Consider the following 20,276-nt stretch of genomic DNA (forward strand, 5'->3'; position numbering starts at 1 on the left):
TTGTTAATGTTGTGTTGTTACAATGTAAATAGTTATAATTATTATAACTAAATAATAATAATAATATATTATTATAATATTATTATATATTATAATAATTATATTAGAATTTATTATTATAATATTATTATTTACTTAATTATTTAGTAATAATAATAATAATATATTATTATAATATTATTATTTACTTAATTATTTAGTAATAATAATAATATATTATTATAATATTATTATATATTATAATATAATTATAATTTATTATTGTAATTATTATTATTTACAAATGTAATTACCCATGCAATTACCCATGTTTTAGCTGTGTATAAACGACTGAATGTTGTATTTTAATGTATCTTTTACTCTGTTTACTTGCTTTTATTCCACTCCATTTTTCTGTAAAGTGTCTTTAAGTATTTTGAAAAGCGCTACACAAATAAAATGTATTATTATTTATTATTATTATTAAATGATACAATCAGGTTTTTTTGGTGTCCAAAGTGCGGCCTGGGAGCCATTTAAGTCCACCAAAAATCCATCCAAAAATGTTTTTGCATGGATTGGTTTAAAAATGTAAAATTGGAGCTGAATCTATTTGGAAAAAAAGTTTGGGACAATAAAAACAAGCTGTGGCGCAAAAATGGCCCCTGGGCCACACTTTGGATACCCCCGCTCTGATGCGAATTAATGCAAGGCATCACAAGGACACAAGCCTCCCCCTTCCAACTATAAATTGTTGCCAATGTGAGTGATGCTTTGGGTTGCTATGGAAACCTAATATAATTCCCTCCCACCCCTTCTCTCTCTCTCTCTCTCTCGCGCGCTCTCTCTCTCCCCTCTCTCAAGCCCACACCAAATCTCTTTAGGCTACTTTGCGCATGTACCGCCGCTCACAGCCAGCATTGCATCCACTCCAAGATGGCGAAAGCACGTCTGGTGTACCTCCTGACTCTCCTCTCAACTCACTGTAAGTACAACAAACCCCCCCCCACCCCAAACGGGAATCCTCACATTGTGCCTCTTTCTCAGCGCGGAAACACCCCCGTTTAGCACCATTCACTTCTGCCGCTGTTTGGTCGCCATTTCTGTTATTCCGTGTTTGAAGTCAGGTCCGTTAAAAGCTAAAAGTCATCCCGGACTGACAGCAAGTCAGGGCGAGGTGTGAATTTGTGTGTGTGTTTTAAACAGACGCCATTTTAACCGAGTGGAACGCTTTTAAGCAGCTTTTGTTTAGTTTATCAAAGCCGTGGTTTGAGTGACCCGAGTGGGTGGGGGGGAATGGGGGGGGGGGAGAAGTTTCTCAAGTTGAGAAGGACGGCCTGTGAATTAAAGATGGTTTGCGGACGTGCCGTTAACTATTTAGCGTGGCGGTGTTGGGAAGTAGTGATGCGAGATAACGGTTTCCTCCAGCGGGGGAATAAAGGCAGGCTGACCGCGGGAGGAGCTAGTCCGGCCGCGTCCTCTAACCCCCCCTGCCCCCCACGCGCCCCCCCCCCCCCCCCCGCTTTTTTGTCCATGGATCTTTTCAAACTACACCAGACACGATTAGCCCCTTTATCGCCATTTTATCAGCGCACGTCTGGGAGTGATGAGCCCATAATACACCTGTGGAAGCCAGCCGAGTTTAGCCCGCCTGAGACGGCCTCGGCGATGGCAAACATTGCAGGGAAATCTGAACCTCCACGATGACTTACCGTTCTAGAATCCACTTGTTGCTGTGTCATGCAGCCAGTGTGGAAATTAGGCTTGTTTTTTCTCTTTGACTCTGCTCATCCTGTAGTTTTTTGCCCTAATAAGCGACCTGTATCTGGTTTGTGTTTATGGTACTGGTAATGGTTTTATTTCATTTGAACATGCACCAGATTACAATTGAATGCATCACATAATCAGTTCACAGTTCCACATGTCCAAAAGGAGTAGGAAGAAGCAAAGCTTATTAAATCCTACCCCTCCATCTGGTTCTTTTACAGTCAGTAACTGTTACATTTGTTCACTTCCTGCTTTCCTAATATAATTTAAGTTTTTTAAAATAATTTTAAATTTATTTTTATTTCATTCATTCATTCATTTTCTACCGCTTTTCCTCACAAGGGTCGCGGGGGTGCTGGAGCCTATCCCAGCTGTCTTCGGGCGTAAGGCGGGGTACACCCTGGACTGGTCGCCAGCCAATCACAGGGCACATATAGACAAACAACCATTCACACTCACATTCATACCTATGGACAATTTGGAGTCACCAATTAAGCTAGCATGTTTTTGGAATGTGGGAGGAAACCGGAGTACCCGGAGAAAACCCACGCATGCACAGGGAGAACATGCAAACTCCACACAGAGATGCCGAGAGTGGGATTGAACCCTGGTCTCCTAGCTGTCTGAGCTCCTAGAGGTCTGCGCGCTAACCCCTAGACCACCGTGCCGTCCTTTATTTTTATTTTTATTTTTATTTTTATTTTTATTTTTATTTTTATTTTTATTTTTATTTTTATTTTTATTTTTATTTTTATTTTTATTTTTATTTTTATTTTTATTTTTATTTTTATTTTTATTTTTATTTTGTCACGTACCGAAGTACGAGGTGATATGACCATACAATGACATAATGGGTACCGTAGTAACTGTCAATATCGTGATATATATATATATAGCATGAATGACAGGTTCAAGACTCTTCATCCTTGTATTTAGCAAACATCAACTGCTTGTATTGTTTCTTGAATTGGCTCATCATTGTGCATTGTTTGATTTCCTTAAGCTACGTTCACACCGACGCCGAATGTCACGCTTTGAATCGGCGACGAATTCGGCGTCATTTTTCAAAAAATCTCACGATCTCCTCAGATATGTTTAAGTTCTGATAAGCTCTGATACGCTCTGATACGAAATTCGTTCCCGCTTTAGGCGACAAATTATTTCCCGAATCGCTACGGCAACTCACGCTTTGATCAGGATTTGTTACGCTTTAAATCACGCTTTGATACGCTTTAATACTCATTGATAAGCTTTGGTGCGCTTATCACGCTTTAAATGACGCTCTGATACGATTATCAAGCTCTCTTGTGCATTGATAGGCTCTGTTTAGCTCTGTTACGCAATGGAAAATTTCGAGATCCCGACTGCATATTGTATATTGCATATATATGCAATATATATTGACTGCATATCCAGAGCATATTGTAGCAACCCTGACGTATTCATGTTGACGTTGTGCTCTTGGGTGTCCGACTGTTCCGGGTGACTGTGAATGCACCAGGGGGTGGGGGCGTGTCTGGTGGCGGAAGCACTGTTGTGTTGCTGGCGGTGGTTGCAACGGCGTGGTTACGGCCGACAGTAGCCAGTCTTATTGTTGTGCAATAAAAAGCTTGTCAGCGATCGCAGTCGTGTAATTTCCATAGCGTCGGCAACGACGCTACAATATATAAGATGCAGCAGATCCATTGATCCTTTGAACCAAGCTCTGTTAAGCTTTCCTACGCTTTGAGCAAAACTCTGATAAGCTTTGTGACGCTTTGATAAGCTTTAATACGCTCTCCCCGCTTTACGCAGTTCGTGACAGATCGCCTCAAATTTTTGAACAGTTTAAAAATTTTTGGCGCTCTTGCCGAATGTTCCGAATTGCTCAAACCTTTCTTACGCTGTATTACGGTCTTTACGCTTTCATTAAGCTTTGTTACGCTTTGCCGGCGCTTTGCTCGCCGATTTAATTCGCCATCGATTCGGCGTCGGTGTGAACGTAGCTTTACTCAATCCATTCCATAGTTTGATTCCACATACTGAAATGCTATGGCTTTTTAACGTAGTCCTAGCATATAAGTGTTTCAAATGTAGTTCTTCCCTGAGATCATATTTCTCCTCTCTTGTAGAGAAGTATAGGATGACATTTTTAGGTAATTGGTTGTTTTTAGCCTTATGCATTATTTTAGCTGTTTGAAGATGAACTATATCAGCATGTTTAAGTATTTGTGATTTTAGTGTAGGCGGCATTATGAATTATCCTTACTACGCTTTTTTTGCAGTACATTTAGCGAGTTTTATGTCAGTGTAAACAGTATAATTCAAATTTTTTTCCAAATGTCAATATAAATCCCATCTGTATCCGATATACTGCCAGTACTGAACAGTCAGGTTGCATATATCTGATTTATACGATCCCATACTCAGTGTGATCTGTTTAAGATAACCAGGACTATGTCTAGATTCAGCAACAAGATAAAGGGTGTTTGTCCTGCAACAACAGTCATCAAATGTAATAAAATGGATACACATTAGGGGTGTACGAGTACATGTATTCATAGTCGGCTATTTCTGTATGGAACATACAGTTCAGTTCCCACGCGGTGCATGCACACAGATAGGGAATCAATGCGGCCCCCTCGCCATTCTTCAATTTTCCTGTATATTGTATCTATATTTTAATTATTTTTTTTTGAATTATTGGAGTTAATTAAAAAAAAACACACACAAGAGCTAAGCAGTTTTTACCCAAAATAAGCCAAGGTATGCACAGGGGTGTATTTAGTAATTTTAGGCCCAATCATCCACCTCCAGAGGCATTATTATTACCCAACAAGTCAATCACCTCTGGAATAGGAACATTCAGCAACGTTTAATCGAGTTTACCGTTTTAATGCTCACATTTTTGTCACTCTCAGCTTCATCTCCGGAACTACTGCATTCTCTTTGGCAGACACTGACAGTAGCGGTGCTGATGTCCTTGTGTGTGTATGTTTGTTGTGACTGTAAAAAGGTTGACACCATTGGTAGTTATGATAAAAGCTGTTTGTTTTCCTCTTGCATTCTCCTCTACTTTTCACGTTTCACTGGGGTAACTGTTTCATTTTTGCCCGAGTTTGAAGTTTGTTTTGCTCCTGTCTCTGTGAGCCAATCCGGAATAGTCCATTGACTGAGACGGAACGGGGGAGCGTCCAAACGTCCGTTTTGATTTTGAATAGTCTTTATGAGATGAAACATCAGTGGCGTCATTAAGTCTATTTTAGGGGGTCTTCAGTCCCCCTAAAATGGTCGTAAGTCCCCCTAAATAATTTTATATTTTTCATTGATTATTTTATTTTATTTTATTTTATTTTATTTTATTTTATTTTATTTTATTTTATTTTATTTTATTGGGCAAAAGCAGGCTAATAAGCAAGCCAATAAGCAGGCTAATACAGAATCAGTAATAATCAGAAGAAGAATAATGATGATAGTAATAATAATAAGCTAATTAATAATATAATAATGATTATTATATTATATATATATATATATATATTATATATATAATTGATCACTGTCCACTGGACACAATGGTTGCAGAGCTTCAGCAGCGGTTTTGCAGTGTTAAGTTGTGTGTACTTGTGTACATTTAATGGTGGGGCCCCTGATTATAGTGCGCTTGCTTGTACATTCCTAATCGTGTGGGGAAAAATTAGCATTTTTAGGATTATTCTTCATATAGAATTGGTTTCAGTTCTTTCTTCCCTCTCGTCGCTTCAGTGCTTGCTCGTGTGGGGTTCTTCTCTCAATGTCGAAAGTGCCTCAGGAGGACTTCTGTTGTGAATTGGTTATATATAAATAAAATTGACTTGACTTGACAGCAGTAATAACTTCATGTTTATGGTTTGGTATATATTTTTTTTTCTCTCTGGTTTTTATACCTTGCACACACTCGTCTCGAGGCATGTGCGGACCAAAATAGCCATCGGAGTACAGACATAAGAACCTTGAGTGATCGGTCACGTGTGTAAAGGCTTATTCTTGATTACAATGGAAATGTGTTCTCTGAAACACTTGTATTTTTTTGTAAGTTATGGGCCTGTGAAGTTCAGTAGTTTTGATAATGTTTCCCCCTACGTAAAACCTGTTATGGGGACTTTTTTTATAGGGGGGGCGGTGAGCTGGTGAAGATTTAAGAATTTCTTTTGTCTTGCTTGAAAGGGGGCTTAGCCATGTGGTGGGGTGGCTCTAAGCCAGCATCTCCTGAGTCCTTAGAAACAGTTTTAAGTGTAGCGATATTGAAGCTGGACAAAGTCCATGTTGTGAAATACTAATAGCCTCTTATAGATTGGACTAATTGCGATAGAGTAATCCCTCGTTTACCGTATCAGAAGTATCGATTAGGGCCCCCCCAAATTTTATAGTCTGTATTTCTGGAATCACACTGCTCCAGATGTCCCTTTTCCTATGACACAGACACAGACGCACACACTTTGTTGTGATGTCTGTCAGATGTGCTTGATATTTGCAATTCATTCGATGGATTGCTATCATCTTAATGGCCGCATTGCCTCAGCTATTCAAAGTGAAGGCTAAAACCCGGCGTGACTGAACATAGCTGCAAATATCATCCCTGGCATCTGTCAACGGAGCAGAAGACACAGGCCATTGTTATTTTAAGTGCACATGCTTACAGCCGACTTTCCAATCTCACTTAATGGAATGCATTGACATTTTACATTGTTGGCTTACATCTGAGCAGTTTCACTTCAATTACTCCAAAGAAATACCTTAAGAGGACTTCTGCTGTAAAACCCTGCTTGCCAAGAGTGTTGCAGAAATATGTGAGAGCTTGGAAGATGGTCAAAGTGGATTAGTATTGAGAAAATATAAACTTGAAGTACGCCACTTTGGCTTTTACGGGAAACGCCTTTTCTGCTTTTTGGTGCAGAATTTTAAGCACAAAGCTTTTTTTTTTTTTCTTTGGGCAAATATATGAAACATTACAGTGCATTTCTTACATCAATGAAAATATAACTTTCCATTATTTACATTTGTATTCAACTATCTGATCACAAGCCCAAAAGGAGTAGTCTTGTTTTCCCCTGTTATTATTATCATTGTAATATTCATTCATTCATTCTCTACCGCTTTTTCCTCACAAGGGTCGCGGGGGGTGCTGGAGCCTATCCCAGCTGTCTTTGGGCGAGAGGCAGGATACATCCTGGACTGGTCGCCAGTCAATCACAGGGCACATATAGACAAACAACCATTAACACTCACATTCATACCTATGGACAATTTGGAGTCGCCAATTAATCAGTGGCTAATAGTCACAAAAATAAAAAATTCATTTCAAGAAATGCTGCAAATGTTTGACAGACAGTATGAATGACCTGCAAGAAAACACGTGTCACAAACGGCAATTCCACAACTTCACAAAGTGAACGATGATAGTGCAGTATTTCCTTTACTATATCATGATATGGTATCATAATTTTTGGACTATTAATATTAATATATTTTGTTGCCGTATTCAACCACAAAACAGTAACTCATTCATTCACACACACAAACAACCATTCACACTCACATTCATACCTATGGACAATTTGGAGTCGCCAATTAACCTAGCATGTTTTTGGAATGTGGGAGGAAACCGGAGTACCTGGAGAACATCGAAACTCCACACAGAGATGGCCGAGGGTGGAATTGAGCCGTGGTCTCCTAGCTGTGAGGTCTGCGCGCTAACCACTCAACCACCGTGCCACCCCATTGTAATATTATTATTACCATTATCGTTATCATTATTATCATTATTGTTATAATCTTTATCATTATTACCATTATTATTGTTATTATTATCACCATTATTATAATCATCATTAATATTACAATTTTCATCATTATAGTTGTAACAATTTTTTGATTTTTTTTTTTTTTTTTTTTTTACACCAGGATCTGAAATTATTTTCTGGTGTCTAAATGGCACATTTATTACTAGGCTTTATCTTAGTTTAATCCAATTGGAGCCGTGAGTTTATTTATTTGAGTGATAAGATAAGAGAAAGAGCTGTCGACGACGATGCTTGTATGAACTCCACCGATAAGCCAGCTTTGACCCTCCCCTCCCCTCCCCACACATAACCATGGGAGCTGTTGTCCAGCACACTCTTAAAACATTTGTCCAAATTGCAGCCAAAGGTCGGGAGTTTTATCATCGTTTGGCATGTGTGCTACAGCCGTTTTGGCGAGACACAAGTCCGAGATAACTGCTCATAGTCACTCCCAAAGGAGCTACATTTTGTCAGATGTTTCCTGACCCACCCAAAGCTTTGAGCAAATGTTTGGAACACACTCTGAATGGCACGTAACGCCCCCACCCCCGGCGGGCAAGTCACATACAGCCTTGACATTTTCTGCAGAGACAGTAAATGGCCGAGTAAGATCGGGACAGAAAGTAGTCCCTCGGTGATCTGCATTTGTTTGTTAAAAGTCAGGAGTTATTCATATCAGAAACCCTTGAGTGCCAGTCAGCTCTGTCATATTGACATTTTGCTCCCGGCTCAGATGTCACAGCGAGGGAAGGAATCATGGATTTCTTTCGGCTTATCTATTCAGAGCGGCGTGGCATGGCGTTCACCTACCTCCCAAATTTTCACGATTTGTGACTGATCACATAAATCCCCACTCCACCCGGTCGGGTTGTGACTATTTGGCCGCAGGGTAAAAGTCAAAGCGGCACGTGGCCCCGCATACTCTGGAATTGCCTGAAACAGCTGAGCAGGAGTGGGTGGAGGTGTTTTCAAGCGGTGGCGCAGGCAGGCGTAACCAGAAATACCCACAGCGTCCCTCTCAAGACCTCGGAGTCCGTGTTAGCAAAGGCAACATTCCTTAACCGAAAACACATGGAGGGCCAGAAACTCCTCCACTATGTGCAACAATCATAACCACCTGTTTGCCTGAGATAAAAGGCACCCCTGTTGATCAGCTCGCAGGAAGCAGTCGTAGCCGTGAAGAAAGCTCAGTCCTGTTGATCCATGGACCTATTTGGGAAAACAGGCTCGTTACTGTTATGCTGGGGCGGAAACATTTTTTATTACTTGACACACACACACATAAGGATTCAGCATTTGAGTGACTGTGGGATATGAATGATGTTGATGTTGCAATAGAATTATTGTCATAATTGTGTAATTTGCGCTATTAGTAGCGTTTCATGCTGTTTCCATTGTCGTTTTGTCTGTTGCAGAGCCAGTAACAGCATTTATGATTAGGGGTGTGTATTGGCAAGAATCTGGCGATATGATATGTATCACGATATGTATCATATGTAAAACTAAGTTTCAGGAAAATAGCAGCTCCTGACTAAAAAAAAAAAAAGAGAGAAAAACAGCTCATATATTTTGTGACCGCTGAAATATCAACTATACCAACCTAAACAACACAAAAAAGGGCTTTACATGAAAAAATTTTTTTTACAAATATAACTCCATGAATAATTTACAATTTTCACATTTGGAACTGAACCTACGTGTGTGCCACTGAAACGAGTTTGCACTTCTGCCACCTTGTGGCCATTTTTATGGCTTAAAAGTGCTCTGAAATGTTAATGCATTAGTGGAGAGTTGCATCATCACCTCTTTTTGCCTGTCGCATAAAAAAATGGGCATTCGGGATTCTAAAAATGTATCACAATACTGTTAACAAGGCAATATTTTTTTTTTTTTTCTTGTTAAAGATTATTTCCTGGAAAAACTGAATTACACCAGCAATATGCACTTACTAAACACATTTTTATTCCATTAGAACAGTATGTTATGCTGTATCACAAACTTTCCACTGTAAAAACTTCAAGTGTAGCATTTGGATGAATATAGCTTTAATGTAAAGCTTTAAATTTACAAAAAAAACCCAACAAATAAATTAAATTATGTGTCAAGATCCTGCTCAAATGTTCACATTCTATTAGCTGTGAAAAAATGCAGAGTATACAGTCCCTGACGTATTTTTGTGGAACAAAGTAACTAACATCAGTAAAAAGTCCTTTTAGGATGCTTGAAATAACCATTATTTAACAAAATAGTGATATCAATTTGGAAAACAAAATACCTGCAATATCACAGTACTACTTTTGTGGTATACAAAAGGACCTTGGCATTGCTTGCTAGCGGCAGGTCCTCATGGTGTCTTGTGTACTCGCAGATTTGTCGTGTTTCCCCAATACTTTATTTATTTTTACTTTATGTGCATACCTATGGACAATTTGGAGTCGCCAATTAACCTAGCATGTTTTTGGAATGTGGGAGGAAACCGGAGTACCCGGAGAAAACCCACGCATGCACGGGGAGAACATGTAAACTGCACACAGAGATGGCAGAGGGTGGAATTGAACCTTGGTCTTCTAGCTGTGAGGTCTGCGCGCTAACCACTCGAACACCGTGCCGCCCCAGAATCTATATTGGTGCATAAAAAATATCGCCCAATTCTATAATCATTATTTATGCCAATTATGCTCTACGGAAATGAGCAAACAGATACAGTAAAAATAAATAATGGTGTTAAAATACAGTTGTTTTAGGGGCCATCCATAATTTTCAACATTTTCACAAGAGTACAAAGAGTGCTCTTTTGCGCAGCCCCCCCCCAAAAAAAGAGTACAATCCCAAATGAAAAATGTTGATAGGTCCATGACCAACTGACCCAATACAGCCAGGAAATTCGAATGTCCAATAGTGTTCTCTGGCTGTATTTTGGTCAATCAGTCACTGCCCATCAACATTGTATTGAACACGAACAAGATAAAAAATTATATCAAATGCCTCTTTTTTGTACAGTAAACCTCGGATATATCGGACTCGGATATATCGAAAATTCGCTCACAACGGACAGATAAAAAAGAACCAATTTTTCTGTAATGCATTTCCAATAAAAATTCATTGCATATATCAGATTTTTTATAACGGATTTCGCCTATTTCGGACAAAATCTCCAGTCCCGTTCCAATTTCCCTCGCATATATCGGATGGCCGCATCGTGGCCTTTGATCCATCTTTGATCCATGTTCACAGCCAAAGCTGAAGATTATAACATCTTTGTATGAATTACAGACATGTACATGAGCATGTACAACGAAATAAAAAAAAAATCTCAAATCTGTAGAAATGCCTTCTTGTTGCTATTAGCGAGGTTTAGAAACCAAACGATAAACGTAAGTGCAAACGATAATGACGTCACATGCTATTGAAATGTATGGGAACTTGCCGACTTGTCAATAGCCTGTGACGTCATTATCATTTGCGTTTACGTTTATCGTAGCAACAAGAAGGCATTTCTACAGATTGGAGATTTTTTTTTTATTTGGTTGTACATGCTCATGTACATGTCTGTAATTCATACAAAGATGTTATAATCTTCAGCTTTGGCTGTGAACATGGATCAAAGAAAGTTCCCCCATGGCATTGCGCGTCCGTGTAATGAATGTGGCGGACATTTTCCGGTATACGCATATAACGGATTTCGCTTATATCGGACAAAACCAGTGGGAACAATTGAATCCGATATATCTGAGGTTTACTGTATTTTTCTTTCAAGAAAATACAAATGTATTACAAATTTGGTCTTTTTGTATTGTTCTTTCTATCAAATGATACATGTAGAAAAGTCCTGATACAACAACTATTTTCCACAGGATTTTTTAAACAAGGGAATACTTCTTGTATACACACATGATTACTCAAGGAGCAGAAGTTGCCCCTGGTTTCCAAAAGCCTGAGGAGATAAAATCTTCTTTGAAATGATGGACACAACCCTTGAACTCAACTCTATGCGAAGTACGCAATAAAGATGCCACAACTGTTTTGAAAAGGCTTAACAATCACACCTATAGTCTAGTCAGTGTATCACAGGAAGTGAAAATCACATTGATTGTTACTGCACTGTCCACAAAGTCAAATTCACCACCACAGCCAGGTCCATGCCCAAATATAGAAAATAAACACAGAGCTGGCGAATAGATTCAGGATGGTCGGTTTAGTTTTGATGTTCTGCATTTTCGCAACAGCACTTCGGAACAAATCCGCCCTGCTCGATTCCTTCGATTTGGAACCTTTCCAAGCCGCCTGGCCAGCCGCTACAGCGTCCTTCCGCTTTCTTTCCGAACGCACAAAGCAGTAAACATTGAGGTATTGTTTGTATGCATTGCTCGGTGAGCGATGAATGGCAGTAATTCTCTTTTTGATGAACGAAAATATTCGTTCTAATATATAATAGAACTAAATCACCGGGGTCGGCCATTGTCTGATTGTTGTGTTGGAATGCGAAGCACGCAGAGCCACGTGAAGTATCGCGTGGACTGGTACGCTCTCGCGCTAGCATACGACGACAGGGGACCAGTCTACTCGCGCTAAAATTTGACTGCGTCCCGCGGTTCGAACATACAGACATCGACATTTTCTGGTTTTCAAAAAAGCGTACGTTGATGTCTTAACCCCCTCCCCCCCTCGTACGGTTTGTACGCTCGTGAAAATGTTGAAAATTATGGATGGCCCCTTAACATTATTGATCAATATTTAGCTCAACAGGAGGATTCCTGCTCACGGCTCACGGCAGCACACAAATGGCTTCCTGTTGTGTGATATTTATCTGTTCACATGGTCCCAGGAGAAGGGAAGAGCAGTCGTCCTGCTTATGTGTTCACCGCATGCTGACAGATTACATCAATAGGTGAGGAGGCCACCATTGATCAAACACTGGGATGCTATTGGGTAGTGAAATAATTAGCTGTTGCATCAACGGCGAGGCAGAGGCAGTGAACATCACAAAGCTCCATCACTGTTGGCCTGCAAAGGAAAAAAAAAAGCTTGAGGCGGAGCTCCCACTGACCGTCATAACCAGATAATCACTCTGGATTCATCTTTTGTTTACCAGGCTGTAAGAAAGGAGCAATTAGGGGCTAAAAATAGCCGCTAGGCAGACGCATGACAAGCTCAGGTGTTTGTCACAGTTTATTCCGATCCATTGAGTCCACCTGGATGTTTTTATTACAGTAGAACCCGTTTATGTCAACAACACGTATATACAGTCTAGTACTAAAAAGTGCCCACTTAAACCAACGTCAAACTTCATATTTTGTTTACATTAAATTTGATATGGAAATGGTCGGTACTATGTGTTGTAGTATGATTAATGTCATTGTTATCACTAAGCAGTGTGAAACAACAGCATCATATAATTACACAGCATTAAAACATGCATATGTGCACTTCCTGTTCAGTGCAAAGTAAGCTTCAAAATAAAATTCTGGCAACTACTAACAGAATAAATTTTTTTGGTTGCTGGACACCAGGAGAAAAATGCATTTTTTTCACTATAGGGCAGCATATTTAATACAATTACCGCTGCAGCTTTGTTATATAAGGCATAAAAATGAAAATCACATGAAGACAGAAGAAATAAAACTATAATTCTGCATAATTGAAGGAAAAGGAAACAAACTGCTGTTGGTTAGTCATACTTTTATTATCATCAATTCTCTTCAAGTCGGGCTGTATGACATCAGTTTTATATTTTCCCAAATTCAATTTTTGCCTGGTATTTTCAGAAACGGATGTAGCTTGGCTAACATTTCTAACCCTTTGCAAGCATTGCTACAAAACCCTCAACAAACTAATGACAGAACTCGTGGTTAAGGAAGATTATGCGACTCCAATTGCGTTATTCATGTAAGATATTTAGTATGACACCCTTGTTTTGTTTGCACAATTAGACAGGATGTGGCGAACAGTGCTCTTATTTTGAAGGCAGGAAATATATTGCACGTGTCGAGAATGTCCATTAACGGTTAAGATGAGTTTGCACAGTGATAAAACGCTTATTTGTACTCTATGTTCTTTGTAAACATTTCTGGTGATAGACCTACGGTCTGGATTGTCAATTCTTTGTTTTTCCATGGCCCTTGAACACAACAATCTGTACACCATCATGAAACGTTACCATGATTATGAGTGAGTGATCCCGAGGGGACAAAATTGTTGTTTTGCACGTTCAGATCATCATCTTTGATTTAATTGCATAAATAAACGAGACAGTACATCCACACTTGGCACGGCTGTGTAGCGAGAAGGCGAACTTGTGTGCTCGGGGTAAGACATGATACAGATACATCGGTGCTCATCCAAATGAGTTATTAGTGACGGTTAACTGTGTTATTGTGTGTGGGTGTTTGATTCAAATACAGTTCATCTTTTTGTTCTGTTCTTGTTCTAAGGAACGAGTTGGCAACCTTCAGCATCAAAATATTGATTCATTTTCTACCACTTATCCTCACGAGGGTCGCAGGGGTGCTGGAGCCTATCCCAGCTGTCTTAGGGCGAGAGGCAGGGTATACCCTGGACTGGTCGCAAGCCAATCACAGGGCACATATAGACAAACAACCATTCACACTCACATTCATACCTATGGACAATTTGGAGTCGCCAATTAACCTAGCATGTTTTTGGAATGGGCTGCATGGCGGTCTAGTGCAGGGGTGGGCAAACTTTTTGACTCGCGGGCCGCATTGATATGACAAAATTTACGGGGGGGGGGCAGACTATATATTTTACACGTAACAGTCCACCTGGTATTATTGTATCTGTAAAATTGTCATGCAATCTACTATTATTATTTATTATTTTATATTTATATTTAAATATTTTAAAAATAATAAAATATTATAATAATTACAATAAAATTAAAATAATTATTATCATATTAATATTATGTAAAATATGCAAATATAACAATAATATTATATATAATTAATATAATAATTAGCATTAATATAATAATTGTAATAATCATAATAGTTCTAATAATAATTATAATAATCTAATAATAATAATAATTATTATTATTATTATGTGCTTGTGTCCCTTTTTTCAGGAGCACTTTGTAAACAACAGACCATGTCAAAAAACGAAATTGATAAAACCATCAAAAGGTTGGCTCAGGCCATGATGCCAGGTTGTATGTTGAGTTTAAATGCTTTGGAAAGATTGGGTGGGCCGTATTCAAACACTTGGCGGGCCGGATGTGGCCCTCGGGCCGTAGTTTGCCCACCCCTGGTCTCGTGGTTAGCGCGCAAACCTCACAGCTAGGAGACCAGGGTTCAATTCCACCCTCGGCCATTTCTGTGTGGAGTTTGCATGTTCTCCCCGTGCATGCGTGGGTTTTCCCCGGGTATTCCGGTTTCCTCCCACATTCCAAAAACATGCTAGGTTAATTGGCGACTCCAAATTGTCCATAGGTATGAATGTGAGTGTGAATGGTTGTGCCCTGTGATTGGCTGGCGACCAGTCTAGGGTGTACTCCGCCTCTCGCACGAAGACAGCTGGGATAGGCTCCAGCACCCCCGCGACCCTCATGAGGATAAGCGGTAGAAAATGAATGAATGAATGAATGAATGTTTTTGGAATGTGGGAGGACACTGGAGTACCCGGAGAAAACCCACGCATGCACGGGGAGAACATGCAAACTCCACACAGAGATGGCCGAGGGTGGGATTGACTCGGGTCTCCTAGCTGTGATGCCTGCACGCTAACCACTTGTCCACCGTGCTGCCCAGTACTAAAGTTATTTTTCATATTTAAAAAAAATTATTAAATATGTAAACCAATAGAAATTAAGAAATACATCCAAATTAATATTTAAGTTAGTTAAAAATTATAATATATAATATAATATAATATAATATAATATAATATAATATAATATAATATAATATAATATAATATAATATAATATAATATAATATAATATAATATATATATATATATATATATATATAATGTATATTTATTTTTTGGCAATATTCATTAATTCATGGACAATTTGGAGTCGCCAATTAACCTAGCATGTTTTTGGAATGTGGGAGGAAACCGGAGTACCCGGAGAGAACATGCAAACTCCACACAGAGATGGCCGAGGGTGGGATTGAACTCGGGTGTCCTAACTGTGAGGTCTGCGTGCCAACCACTTTACTGCCGTGAAGCCCCCTTTAAGCCCCCCCAGTAAAAAAATGGTCTGGAGCCACAAAACATATACAAGTTCAAATCTTTTTTCAAATTGTACCTGTTACAAATACCAGATATGTAGGCTTACTTTGAATAAACACTGAACCGATGGAGGCTTTATTGTATTATATCATTATGGCGATATGGATATGGAGCATATGAAGAACATGCCAACCCCTCAAATCAGTGCTGGTCAGAGGCTTGTTGAATAAGAGAGATGATATTGTTTACTTTATAACCACATGAATGGATTTTCCTGATTGTGTCAGAAAACATCACCTGTGTCCTCATGGTCCCTGTGCTTTTTAAGTCTTTGCTGGGAGTCATGCACGAGGAGAAGCTCAAATGCAGGACATGCAGGGCTGTTGCCACATGTGTTTTGTGTGTGTGTGTGTGTGTGTGTGTGTGTGTGTGTGAGGGCATACTTTGGGGTAAGTAAGTGCCTCAAATAGTTGTCAGGATGCCAGACATAGGCGACGCGTTTGTAGCATGGTGGCTGGCCTCTGTCTGAGCTCCAATAGAATGCGGGGCTTTGCATGTGGGTCTGCTTGCGCTCTGTGTCATAGAAACCAAAAGTGAAGGGGGCAGCTATTTGGGTGGATTTCACCAGCCTGTGTTTATCATTCGTCATCACCGTCAATAGAGAACTGAAGATGACACCATTTATACCGTATATACTTATAAGTGGAAAAGCAGGAAGAAGGAAGCAGTCCTCAAACTGTGAATATTCTATAGCCCATTTGTGTAATGGGATTTCCTGAACGTTTTCCTGCTTTATTTTTGTGTTTAATTGTCCTAAACATTAAACCTCATTTCCTGTTGAGTCATTCTCAAAATGAGCTCATTTTAATCTTTGCTGTTTCCTCTTTAATGGATACAGCAACATAAAAAAAACACTGTCGTTTAAAAGTGTAGGTTACATTTATGTCACAGTCAGTAGTTTAACAACTAGTAATATAGTCATTGGTTAATTAGTTAATTGGTTCCAGACCAGTGATAAGTCAATTTCCGCCAAGTAGGATTAAATATTCATTCATTCATTCATTTTCTACCGCTTTTCCTCATGAGAGGCAGGGTACACCCTGGACTGGTGGCCAGCCAATCACAGGGCACATATAGACAAACAACCATTCACACTCACATTCATACCTATGGACAATTTGGAGTCGCCAATTAACCTAGCATGTTTTTGGAATGTGGGAGGAAACCGGAGTACCCGGAGAAAAGCCACGCATGCACGGGGAGAACAAGCAAACTCCACACAGATGGCCGAGGGTGGAATCGAACCCTGGTCCTCCTAGCTTTGAGATCTGTGTGCTAACCACTAGACCGCCGTGCCGCCCAGGATTAAATATTAATAAATTAAATATTTTTATAGTTACAGGCTTTCTAATACAGCTTTTTTCCAGTATTAGAGCCCTGTAGACACAAAATAACACCCCTATAGTCACCTTTACAGTCTTATCACAATCTTTTTTTTGTTTTTATTGTTCAGCTGCATTGGCAGGCTACAGGATCACTGAGACGGGCTTTGCTTTAACTTTTAATGCTTGAACTTTTTGCACCTTCATCTCAGGCATGCCATGGCTGACTCCATGCAGTGTGAAGATAATCTCATCTAATGTCATGTCTCATCAATGTAACATTACTGACGCCTAATGACAAGAATATTACATATCGCTTTTTTTTTAACCAATGCAGTCAACCAAGAAACAGTAAACATTTATTAATCCATGTTTTAAAAAAAAATGCAATGGACGTTAGCAAAGGACAACTGTATATGTAATTCTAAAACTTTGTTTCTCATCTCATACGATTTTAATGATTTTTTTTATGATCCAGTTGGCACTGAACTTGTTGACAGTTAGGAATAATGATGACTTATTTATTGTGCCAAATTTGCTATGTGCATCGTCGGCTTCGAGGCTGTAACATGAAAGCAAGTGCTATCCCAATCTAAGCCAGAGTGCAGCACTTTACATGGACATGGAAAATCCTTGTTCAAACACTTAGAATCGCTGTCAAATTTGCTGGGTCAGAAGCTGAAATGGAAAATCCCATTTGTCTTGTACAATTGAGTGGATCTTATCAGATTAACGTGAAGATCCTTTTGTTTATGGCAGATTGTGAATCTGCGTGCTCATTTGGAAATTCTGTATCTGCATGAATAGTAATCTAATAAATCATTTATTGGGACAATTAACTAATAAATGCGCGCAGACCTCACAGCTAGGAGACCAGGGTTCAATTCCACCCTCGGCCACTCTGTGTGGAGTTTGCATGTTCTCCCCGTGCATGTGTGGGTTTTCTCCAGGTACTCCGGTTTCCTCCCACATTCCAAAAACATGCTAGGTTAATTGGCCACTCCAAATTGTCCATAGATATGAATGTGAGTGTGAATGGTTGTTTGCCTATATGTGCCCTGTGATTGGCTGGCGACCAGTCCAGGGTGTACCCCGCCTCTCGCCCGAAGACAGCTGGGATAGGCTCCAGCACCCCCGCGACCCTTGTAAGGAAAAAGTGGTAGAAAATAAATGAATGAATGAACTAATAAATGCATTATAAATAATACAAACACAACCCCTTCAGTACCGGCCATCTAAAACAATTTTGACACAGATTATTGTGATCTATGGTACATGGACCCGACCAAAGATTAGATTTCTGTCTTTCATCAGAAAAAAAGTTTTTACCCTTTTTTGTTTTTTAGAACAAAACTAAGTTTCAGGAAAATAGCAGCTCCTGACTAAAAAAAAAAGGAGAAAAACAGCTCATATATTTTGTGACCGCTGAAATATCTAAGCATCTATACCAACACAAACAACACAAAAAAGTGTTTTACATGAAAAAAAAATATTTACAAATATAACTCCATGAATAATTTACAATTTTCACATTTCGCACTTCTGCCACCTTGTGGCCATTTTTATGGCTTAAAAGTGCTCTGAAATGTTAATGCATTAGTGGAGAGTTGCATCATCACCTCTTTTTGCCTGTCGCATAAAAAAAATGGGCATTCGGGATTCTAAAAATATATAAATACGTCTTTGGGATTGAATGAGTTAAAAGTGAATTCAATTTATTTTTCAAATATGCCTCGAAATTAAGTCCTGCAGGCCCAAAATGACCACTTTGGACACGGACGTAGTCGAACGGTTAAAGACAGATGATGCGTGTGTGACTAAGAGAGTTCCTGGGTTTTCCTTTCACCCGTGCCGCTTTTAGGTGGAGCAGTGATACTGTGCTGTATTTCATGAGGCCCCGCGAGACCCGCCACCCTAACGAGGGGCAAGCGGAATAGAAAATAAACAAGTGGATGACCTTTTCTTTGCTTTTTTTGCCACTGATAGGCGTCCCTTAAAAGGTTTCCATGCAGCTTGTATCAGGAATCTGTTTGCATGTTTGCATCGGTGTACCACGTCCTTTGGGTGAGCTTGATTGTGGCGATGTTCAATCAGCTGCTCAGACGGGGCTGCTGGGGGGGAAGGGGGAAGGGGGGGGCGGCCCAAACTGAAGGCCCAAGTCACAGCTGAAGTCACTGATGCCTCTCAGAAGATTGAGCTTGGCTTTTTGCTATTCGGTGCTCGTCATAGCTAATCAGGGATGGGTCTGTTGAACACACTCCCAAAGAATTCTCTGCAGTCTGAATACGCCTTGCCGGGGCCATCAGCCTGATTAGTTAACTGATTCATAGAATATTCCGCGCTATGTGACTAATGCTTTTACTATTTTTATTTTTAGAATAGCCAAGCCAACTTTGTGCATGTTATACTGCTTAAATTTATGTTTAGATAAAATGTCTGTTGGTGGTTAGTGTGCAGGCCTCACAGCTAGAAGACCCGAGTTCAATTCCACCCTCGGCCATCTCTGTGTGGAGTTTGCATGTTCTCTCTGTGCATGCGCGGGTTTTTTCCGGTTTCCTCCCACATTCCAAAAACATGCTCGGTTAATTGGCGGTATGAATGTGAGTGTGAATGGTTTGTCTATATGTGCCCTGTGATTGGCTGGCCACCAGTCCAGGATGTAGAAGACAGCTGGGATAGGCTCCAGCACCCCCGTGACCCTCATGAGGATAAGCGGTAGAAAATGAATGAATGAATTAATGAATATTGCCAAAAATAAATGTACAAAAAACACTGACATTGTATATACATATAATAATTTAAAAAAATACTATTAGTTTACATATTTTTATTACATTTTTTAAATGTGAAAAATTATTTTATTACCGGGCTGCACGGCGGTCGAGTGGTTACCGCGCAGACCTCACAGCTAGGAGACCCGAGTTCAATTCCACCCTCGGCCATATCTGTGTGGAGTTAGCATGTTCTCCCCGTGCATGCGTGGGATTTCTCCGGGTACTCCGGTTTCCTCCCACATTCCAAAAACATGCTAGGTTAATTGGCGACTCCAAATTGTCCATAGGTATGAATGTACATTGAGTGTGAATGGTTGTTTGTCTATATGTGCCCTGTGATTGGCTAGCGACCAGTCCGGGTGTACCCCCGCATC

General features: G+C 39.8%; 1 protein-coding gene across 1 annotated transcript in view; it reads left to right on the forward strand.

The window, feature by feature from the left end:
• The first annotated feature begins 843 nt into the window (after nucleotides 1-843).
• Nucleotides 844-20,276, forward strand: part of LOC131138601 (junctional adhesion molecule 3B-like) — a 41,646-nt gene continuing 22,213 nt past the window's right edge. Inside the window, exon 1 of the mRNA XM_078787470.1 lies at nucleotides 844-964. Within this exon, the coding sequence (XP_078643596.1) occupies nucleotides 916-964 (49 nt within the window). The 5' untranslated portion in view covers nucleotides 844-915. The remainder of the gene's footprint in view (nucleotides 965-20,276) is intronic.

The sequence above is a fragment of the Doryrhamphus excisus genome, linkage group LG21, assembly GCF_037039965.1.
Source record: "Doryrhamphus excisus strain RoL-2023G ecotype Guam linkage group LG21, RoL_Dexc_Guam_v1.1, whole genome shotgun sequence".
Classification (NCBI taxonomy): domain Eukaryota; kingdom Metazoa; phylum Chordata; class Actinopteri; order Syngnathiformes; family Syngnathidae; genus Doryrhamphus; species Doryrhamphus excisus.